Here is a 10,358-nt window from a genome sequence, read left to right on the forward strand (position 1 = left end):
AACTTTGAAAGGGGTTTAGGGATAACATACATACATACATCTTCTAAACCGCTTTTCCTTCTGGGTCGCGGTGGGGTGCTGAAGCCTATCCCAGCTGTCATTGGGCGGAAGGCCGGATACACCCTGGACAGGTCGCCAGTCCATCGCAGGGCAGACAGCACAGTCACACACACACACTCACACCTAGGGGCAATGTAGCATGTCCAATCAGCCTGACTGCATGTTTTTGGACTGTGGGAGGAAACCGGAGTACCCGGAGGAAACCCACGCAGACACGGGGAGAACAGGCAAACTCCACACAGAAATGACCCTGGTCGCCCAGCCGGGAATCGAACCCAGGCCATTTTTGCTGTGAGGCGACAGCGCTACCCACTGCGCCACCGTGCCGCCCGGTTTAGGGATAACTTGCCATCTAATCCATTCCATTGTCTTGGTTTTAATGTTGTTTATTGAAGTCTTACAGCACATTTACAAGGTGCAAAGGCCACAAAGGCAGTGTGGACATGATCTGACTAATTCAATAACACAGTCCAGATGTATATCCCCATCATAAAGGACAAACAAAGCAGGAGAGTCTGATTAATACTGAATACAGATGAAGTATTTCCTTCTACTGTTTAGGTCTGTTGATTTAAAAATAGCTGGTTAGACACTAATCAGCATTTTCCCCTTTGGACTTGAGTCTTCTCTTCACTTGCTGTAGTGGTGCCTGCTCTGTATATTCTGGTGTGACAGATTTGTCCATCTTGTATGCGCTAATGCCCATGTTGGACTTTATGAAAAAAGAATGAAAAAACAGCATTGATCATCACACTGCATACAACAACAAACAGCTCACTGAGTACGACCTAGCATCTCTTCATACTTCTTTAAGCTGTTTTTATCTTTGGTGATTAGTTAGTGAATTCAGCTTTCCTGCTTTGAGAATACATTTATCACCTCAAAGAATATATTTATGATGTCAAAATTTAAATAACTGATGCTACTCTTTATGATGTTTACATTGAACACATGCAACATCTTGCAAAGTAATAGATTACTTCAACTTAGTAAAGGCAATAATTCTATATAGAGCCATGAACATCATGCTTAAATGGTTCTTTGCATGGAGAAATGGTTCAAAAAGGGTTCCGCTATTGTTACAGTGTCAAGCTTGTAACAATAAATGAAGTCTTTTGGAGCTGTATAGGACTATTTTCGAAAAGGTTCTATATAAAACCATATGCAACATATCCCCCTTCAATCTAAAGAAGGATTTCACCATGTAAAGAACCATTAAAGCATGAAATACTTCTATGTAGAACTCATGGTTCTAAACAGAACCATTGTCTATATTAAAGAACCCTTGAAGAACCATCTTTCTTAAGTGTGTATCTCAGTCTTATCATTTTCAGCACATAGAGGACCAACACAGCGCAGGTGTTTGGTGTTGCCATGGTGATCCTCCAACTCTTATTTCTCCTCTCAGGAAAGCCTTAAACACCTATTGGCTCTAAACATTATGGGTCGATTTCCCAGACAGGGACTGAAACTGGTTCTGGACAATGTTTTTGCTTTAATGGAGCCTCTCCACTCATGTAGTGGAGTCTAGGACTAGGCTTAATCCAAATCTGGCACAGCAACCCCATATGTTAATCAAAACTTTCTAATGTTGATAAATCATTTTAGACAATTCCATGAAAATGTAAGCTGTAGTTTTATTTGCAAGATGCACAGGAACCATACAGGTCAAATATTAGAGCGAATCCTCTTAAAATAGACAGATGTTGCAGAAGGTTGATGTGAACAGCTTTGTGTTTGTTCCAATCAAGAGATGTTAAACTTTAATACGAGAGCAGACGGTGCCCTCTCCTGGACTCATCTGGTATCAAAACTTCAGTTCATTATTTTGGTAACTGAGTGCAAAACAAGAACGAAGATCTCTTAATTGGAACCAACATATTCTCTTCATTTTATTCTCTTTTAACACAGCTAGTGGCTTTGGTCCAGTTGTTTTAGTACTTGAACAGTTCAAATTAGTTTTAAATTGTTTATTAGGTTTATTAGATTTAACCTGCAAACAAAGAAAGTTATCACAATCAAAATGAAGAAGAAAAGAATTATTCTATGTCACTATTCAAACTGAAGCAAAGTTCTGAAATTGACCATGTTAACTTTTATTTGTCTCCATTACAGTAACCGAAGACAAATTGAAGCAGTTGGTAAAATTCTGGGTGGGCTGGGAGCTGCCCATGAAAGGCATTCAAGTAGAAGTGGTGCAGGCAGCCTATCCATCATCATCCACCTGCTTTCATATCCTGCGCTTACTTGGTCACTACACAAACTACAATGAGTTCTCTGATCATTTGGAAGGTTGTATTGCCTGCAATGATAGTGGGTTTGGACTGATATGATTATGTAGGAAAAGAAGCATCATGCAGTAAAGGGTTCTGTTTTTCACTTTGATCACTTACTCATGTATGCATGTTATCTTGGGATAGAAAAAAGTTAAAACTGTCCATTTTTTGCACTGTTGCCCTTCCCCCAAATACTGCAGTTCTGAAATACACACTGTTTAAACATGCAACCTTTTATTTTACTTACAAAGACTTTTTTTTATGTCAATTCATGTTAAACATGTTGGGTCATTTGAAACCTTTTCATTGTCCAAGTTTAAAATGTTTTAGATGTTTTAAGCCTTGTAGATGTTTTAGGAAAACTATTCAGCCATTTAATAGCTCTTTAGACAAGTTGAGGTTTAAAAAAAAAATAAAAAATTATTGTAACCAATGTTTTGCATGTACTGCAGTGCTGCTAAATAAATATCAGCACCAAAACTTGTTGACTCTCTTATTGGCTCTACAGTAGACTTTAGTCCAGCAAATTCATCAGCTGTCCGTGGGCATTTGATTTCAGGGACCTGGATGCCAGAGCTGGAATCACTGGGCAGAAGTCCACTGCTTTCCCAGTCTATTTGTGGAATGTTCAGATTCTGTTAAATAAAATTTCAGCTTCAGTGAATGGAACAACAAATGTATACATAAATGGAGGAAAAGCATTAAAGTTTAAAGTCATGCTTACTTCATCAGACTCTTGAGAGTGATATTGTTGTCCCAGGTGCCACAGCTGAGAGAGGTTGCCCTCTGTGCAAATAGGATGATTATCCCAGCCATCTCTGAATATGTCAGGGTGGGCTTGCAGGCATGGAATGAAGGCATAGTGGCAGCAAAAGATGTGCAGGCTGTTGGACAGATCAAGATGACCCTCATCCTCAAGCTGATGCAGGACTTTGTAGAAGTGGCTGGTGACTGCTATGAACACATCAAGCGCTCAATTCTGATTACAAAAGCCATCAGACACAGACTGGTTATGTAGGAATTGTAGATACTTAAGGGTTTATTCATAATTACCTTTGATTGTGGACGCTTTTGCCTGCAATGAAGCTACTCCTTCCTGTTCCCCGAACGGAGAACACAACACGAGCCACATCAACGTTCTCTGCTCCATGATCGCCCCGCACCCTGTTAAAACACAAATTTGGTAACAAAACACTGCATATGGTTAAATGTGATTTTCTGGAGCGGGGGTCACCAATCTTGGCCGCAAATGCCTTTTCACTGCAACCAAGCAGGAGCACACCTCATATAACTGATCACTTATTTGAAAATTGAGACTAACTGATTAAACCAAGTAAAATCAGATGTGCTTCTGCTTGATCTGAATGAACACCTACTGCCATACTGGCCCTGCCAAGATTGGTGACCCCCTGCTCTACATGTTTCACCTATACAGACTAAGGCTCTATGCAGCATAGTTTCCAGGAGATTAAATACAACAACTTTTGGTAACACTTTAGGATACTGTTTATAAGGCTACGTGACACCTACATCTCAAGTAAGTTGTTTGTCAAGACAACTGACATAACCCTACATCAGGAGGTGTCCAATGTTATCCACAAAAAGCCTGTGTGGCTACAGGTTTTTTATTCCAACAAAGCTGGAGATCACATGAACAGCAGTTTAAAGACCGAAACCAGCTGATTAAACAAGTTTAATCAGGTGTGCTCCAGCTTGTTTTGAATGAAAACCTGCAGCCACACTGGCCCTTTGTGGGCCCTGTCCTACATAAATGTTTACAAATGCTTATTCAAGTAGGCTACATTGGTTACATTTGTCAATTTTGATCAAATTGAGGCTTTATAGCCTGACAGATGATGCCTACTGGAATAAGCATTTATAAACATTTATGTAGGGTAATGCTGGTTGTCATAACAAGCTTTTGTAGGTATCATGTAGCCTTACGAACAGCACCCTACAGTTTCCTCAGTTTACCTCAGTGGAAGTCCAAACTTTAGAACTGCGTCATTGAAGGAAGCCAGAGTTGTTGAAGCCAGATTGTCACTTGACACACCAAAATACATTATCTACATGAGGAATACAAATGAGAAAAATAAACAAATTTAAACAAAGGCTCAGGAGAACACCATTAAAATGTCATTCGTCACCTGAACCATTTTCCTGACTTCAATCTTTGAATAAATTTTGTCTGGTGATCAATATCCTCACTATGATACACAGCTATATGTATGGCTATCAACTAAGCCTATTATAGGACTACTTCAAATAATTGCACTTACTGTGTGCTATGCAATATATTGTATCACATACATGTAATAAAAAATAATTATGTTTAGTACCTTCCTGGAGAAGCCATCTATGCCTCCAAAGATCACCATGTTGTACCTTGGTTAATGAATTATATGTTAAATTTACTACAGTTGATGCCAAAGATAAATTGGAACATTATATTACTATTTATGTTATATTCATTATACAAACCTTATCAACTTGTGATTTGTATCGATGTGCATCAGTGACTTTGGGGCTGGCACAGAACATGTTCTTCTGATCACACAGCCCAACTCTGACATTCTGGAAATGATGCCAACGGTGTCTACTCTGTGCATTGAAGAACGGACTCTCTCCCACTGCACCCAATGTCCTTGTGCCCTCAGCAAACCCATCATCATTCTGTATCCTGCATTTGGGTTTCTGGCATGGACTGTGGACACTAGGGAGTCCAGTTCCTCATCAGTCAAGATGCTGTAGCTTGCCCTCACAGATAATCCCCACTCTGCCATACGCCTGTGTACTGTAAATCTTGACACGCCCAACAGCCTGGCTATACATGTTACAGGCAATCCCAAGGAAAGAAGCTGGGATGTATAGTCCTCAGAAAGCCCTATCTTTGGACGGCCATTCATTCCCTTCTCATGCTCAATAGTGATGCAGATCTCCTTGTTGTTTAGATCGCATGCCATCTGGTGGACCTCTGCAAGTGCGTTATAAACATCTTGAGGAACATCTACTTGAGCTGAGACTGAACTAAGGAGTACCAGCTCCTGTGAACACACAAATTCTAAGTAATCTATATCAAGAGGAACACGGTCAAGCCAACTCAGAAGTCGAGTATGGAGCCTTTCCAATAAATGGCCGAGGAACAGTTCCTAAAACAAAGTAAAGTAGGTTAATTAATACTAGCCCAGATGATACAGATTTTTGCATACTATAGCAAAATAGTTTACCTAATCACTCCTAGGTTATAGCGGACATACAAAATAAAGTACATATCCATTTCTTTTCTAGCTAACATTAAATTAACTACATCCAATTCAGAATGTAAAAATTGTGTTGGGGGTAGCGCCACCAACTTGTCACCGATAATTCCAGAAACATGACTACACCAATCCTGGATATTGTTTAGAGCTATCTAACGCTGAACGTGAAAGCCATCATAGTGGATTTTTACAGTTAATGTTATCAAAATGTTTCCATGTAAACGCATTAGCTAATAAGCTAGGTTAACTAGCTAACCTAACCTAGATAGGTTAACTCGCCAGCTAGCGTGCAGTCACCATCTACCATTACCTCCACGGCAACACTATTACGAAAATTAAGACATAGCGTTAGGTTAATGTTAATAACGTTTACATTAGTATTAACGTTACCAAAAATAGGAATGAACTTACCGTCTGAGCTCGTCGTTCCATATTCCAACAACAGGGACGCTTTCTTAGCTAGCTAGTTATTTGGCGTTGAGCAACTGGTCGTCTGGTGGCGTCCAGGAGTTTTTTTCTTTTTTTTTGCGCTAAAATAAGCTCCTTTGTTTGGTCATGAATAACGTCTCATCCCCACTGCCCCACCCCCTTCCAAGCTCTGCTCCCTCAATGAAGCAGCTACAAGTACAGAAATCGGTTTTGCAACAAGTCTACTGAGAGAAGTGTTGCAAAAGTCGAGGCGAGCAGATTTGAAGTTGTGCGGTCATGTTTACGAGGTTGTGGGCTCGAATTTGTGGTTGTAGACCAAAAAATGAATCTGTGTACAAATAAATACACTTGTATTTTTGTCTTAGTATTCGTTCACACAGTTGTGACCTTTTCTCTGTGACTTCAAATTTAAAAAACAGTTGTGAGAATGTTTTCTACGAGTGACAATTTTACATGCAAGTTCAGATTTTAGTTCTGCAAGTTCTCACATCAAAAATACAAGTACAGATTTTGTTTTACAAGTTCTCAGATCGAAAATACAAGTACAGATTTTATTTTACAAGTTCTCAGATCAAGTCCTACAGGTTCTTAAGTTTTGCAACATAATTACCTCCATAATTACCTCCATAAGAGGCTTCCTTCTGGGACGACAGCCATGCAGACCGAGTTGATGCATTGTGCGGTGTATGGTCTGAGCACTGACAGGCTGACCTCCCACTTCTTCAACCTCTGTAGCAATGCTGGCAGCACTCATGCGTCTATTTTTCGAAGCCAACCTCTGGATATGACACTGAACACGTGGACTCAACTTCTTTGGTCGACCCTGGCGAGTCCTGTTCAGAGTGGAACCTGTCCTGGAAAACTGTATGACCTTGGCCACCGTGCTATAGCTCAGTTTCGGGGTGTTAGCAATCTTCTTATAGCCTAGGCAACCTTTGTGGAGAGCAACAATTCTATTTCTCACATCCTCAGAGAGTTATTTGCCATGAGGTGCCATGTTGACTATCCAGTGGCCAGTATGAGTGAATTGTACCCAAAACACCAAATTTAACAGCCCTGCTCCCCATTCACACCTGGAACCTTGTAACTCTAACAAGTCACATGACACCAGGGAGGGACAACGACACAATTGGGCACAATTTGGACATGTTCATGTGAGGTGTACTCACTTGTGTTGCCAGCTATTTAGACATTAATGACTGTGTGTTGAGTTATTTTCAGAGGACAGTAAATCTATACTGCTATACAAGCTGTACATTGACTACTTTAAGTTATATCCAAGTTTCATTTCTATAGTGTTGTCCCATGAAAAGATATAATAAAATATTTACAGAAATGTGAGGAGTGTACTCACTTTTGTGAGATACTGTATTAATCAGATGCTACATGCTATTTTTGTTCTGGTGCATTAACTACAGAACTTTTTCTACAATTTTTTCCCCCGGCAGATCAAAGTCATCTCAGAACTTTCCACATCATTGTGAAGAAAATGAATCAGTCTGAGGCTCAATCAGTTTGCAGAACCAACTACACTGACCTGGTTACTGTGTACAGTGAAGAAGACAACACTACACTGACTAATCTAATTAAGATGACTAACATGAATGGTATCAGTGGAGCCTGGATTGGTCTGAACCGAAATCAGTCCATCAGTGATAAATGGTCTAATAGAGATAATGTTACATTCAGTAATCTAACAGGGGTCTGTGGGTCAGGGTCCTGGTGTGCTGCTATGAAGGCTGATGGTTTATGGGAAATCTCACCTGCACAGAGAAAAGAAATTACATGTGTTATAAACGAGGTAACTACTGACTATTAACTATATAGATTTAAAGTATATTCACTATATTTATGAAACCCACCCTGCAAACAATGGTAACCTGGCAAGTGAAATTAACATAAATCTAGTCAATTTATCTAATATTTCTTATGTTGATAAGCTTATTATAAGGTTAGTTAACTAACTTACAGGCAAACTTTTACATGTTTGAAGTTTTTCAAGTATCATGTAAAATTATCTCACTATATTGGTGTCATGGATTTTGATTTAAATTCTAAAACATTATAAAACTTTAATTTTAATTTTTATATTTCTATCAGCACCTTCTCTAGGTTTAAATGAGAATTGCTTTAGATCAATTATACAGACTCAGTAGATAGTTAGACTGTAACACAATATAAAGTTCACTGTATTGAGATAATAATGTAAGTCACTCATATCACTAACGTTAGCTCTCTGGCTTATTTTTAACAATACTCACTTTCATGGAGGCGTCCATGATTTTTCTTACTTTGTAGTTCAAACTTGCAGATGCAGATAATGACATTATTCTACTTCTATCTCTGACTTCACACATCTCGCAGTCGAATGCATTGTTACTTTTACACATTTTTGGTTGTAGCCATATTTCTATAAAATCTGTAATAAGCTACACTGTTCAAAATGGCTACTAAAACAAAATTATGTTGGAGGCCACGGAGCAGTAAACTTGACATTCAGAGGAAATGAACTTGAGGGATCACAATATCAAACTGACCAATCATTTCATGAAAGCTTTTCATTTGAGTCATTTTACACAGTCCTATAGAATTACTACAACAGTGAATATGTTCTTACTCTTACTCTTAGTAATGTAAGTAATGTGTGAATTGCTGTGTCTGTCTTGTGTGTGAATGTATAACTTCAAACTTACCTCAACCTAAATGTGATGCCTGGTGGCAACTGTTTCTTGTTTACCTTTATAAATAATTTATTTTATACATAATAATTATGATTTTTTCCCTTCATTCACTCCTAAGAGTCTAAACTCCCCTCTGGGGAGACTCAACTTGGACTCTCCCTGGCGCTGCCAACTCTTCTCCTGTCCCACATACCTGCAGCTCCTTTTGGACTCATTAAGACTGCTTTATGTACCCCCTTGGTTCCCCCATGTGTTTGTGAAGTCTCTGTGTTTGTCACTTGCATTCTGAGTCTGTTTCTTGGGTTTGTTTTTTCCTGGTTTTGACCTCTGCTAGTCTCTTTGTTATTTCTGAATATGGTTCTGCATCTGTTCCTGCCTGCCTGTGTGCTGACCCCTGCTTGCTATGACAATGAGTATCAGAATACCTAGATTACTCATAGCCTGAGTCTCTAAACCTGGAATAAACACAGTCTGAGTATATAAACCTAGATTACTCACAGCCTGAGTATCTAAACTTAGATTAATCACAGTCTGAAGGTCTAAACCTTGATAAATCACTGGTTTAGTATCCAAACCTGTATTAATCACAGTCTGAAGGTCTAAACCTTGATAAATCACTGGTTTAGTATTCAAACCTGGATTAATCACAGCCTGAGTATCTAAACCTGGATTAATCACAGCTTGAGTAACTAAATCTGGTTTATACACAGCTTGAGTTTCTAACCCTGGATTAATCACAGTTTGAGTGACTAAATCTGGTTTATACAGATCTTGAGTGTCTAAACCTGGATTAATCACAGCCTGAGTATCTAAACCTGGATTAATCATAGCCTGAGTATCTCAACTTGGATTATTCACGGTTTGAGTATCTAAACCTGGATTATTCACAACTTGAGTAAGTAGACCTGGATAAATCACAGTTTGCATATGTAAGACAATTTTATGGTACAGTAATAACCCAGCAGTTCTAAGGTAGCCACCAAGGTTAAGATTAGGGGTAGAATTGGGGCTAGGGTGTGGGTTAGGATTAGGTTTTGGGTTAAGGTTAAGATTAGGGGTAGAATTGGGGCTAGGGTGTGGGTTAGGATTAGGTTTTGGGTAAGGTTAGGTTTTATGTAATGTAACATGGAACTAACATATAAAGTCTTCATGTACGTCTACTTAATGTAAGTAATGTATCAACCGTACATCTTCAAAACATTTACCTTGATGTATTCAGACACTGCACTACTGCTACTTCACTGACATGTAACTGATACTCTGTTAAGACTGCTTCAATCATCTATAAAAGACCACTAAAAATAAAGTGTTAACAAAAAAAACAAAAAAACAGCATACTTTCAAACATACTACGTCATTTCAGAGGCTCCATATGCAAAATCAAGATGATTTAGCAGTCATTTTATATTTGTATCTTTGCTCACTGAATTGAAATCGAACCATAAAGTGCCTCGAGATTCCCACCCTCACTCCCTAACATGTCAGAGACCTTAGGTCCCATTGTGCTTAGTGGACATGTATTATTTGGCCATTATCTGCAGTTTTTACAGTATTTTTCACCTACAGTTTATAATAATTATTACATAATTAGAACATAATTAATGAGCATCAAAATACATTTCCAAACTTGTGAATTCCTACTTCCAGCAAAA

At 38.8% G+C, this 10,358-nt stretch overlaps 1 protein-coding gene across 1 annotated transcript; it reads right to left on the reverse strand.

Moving 5' to 3' along the window:
- Window positions 1-3,151: 3,151 nt before the first annotated feature.
- Window positions 3,152-6,123, reverse strand: LOC118797378. The gene is made up of 6 exons (XM_036556716.1): window positions 6,008-6,123; window positions 4,818-5,485; window positions 4,676-4,721; window positions 4,311-4,402; window positions 3,390-3,500; window positions 3,152-3,315 (listed from the first exon to the last, which is right to left on the reverse strand). Exons 1-6 carry the CDS (start codon window positions 6,026-6,028, stop codon window positions 3,291-3,293), a joined length of 963 nt encoding a protein of 320 aa, XP_036412609.1. The 5' UTR covers window positions 6,029-6,123; the 3' UTR covers window positions 3,152-3,290.
- Between the last annotated feature and the right edge of the window lie 4,235 nt (window positions 6,124-10,358).

Source organism: Colossoma macropomum, unplaced genomic scaffold (assembly GCF_904425465.1).
Source record: "Colossoma macropomum unplaced genomic scaffold, Colossoma_macropomum, whole genome shotgun sequence".
Lineage (NCBI taxonomy): Eukaryota > Metazoa > Chordata > Actinopteri > Characiformes > Serrasalmidae > Colossoma > Colossoma macropomum.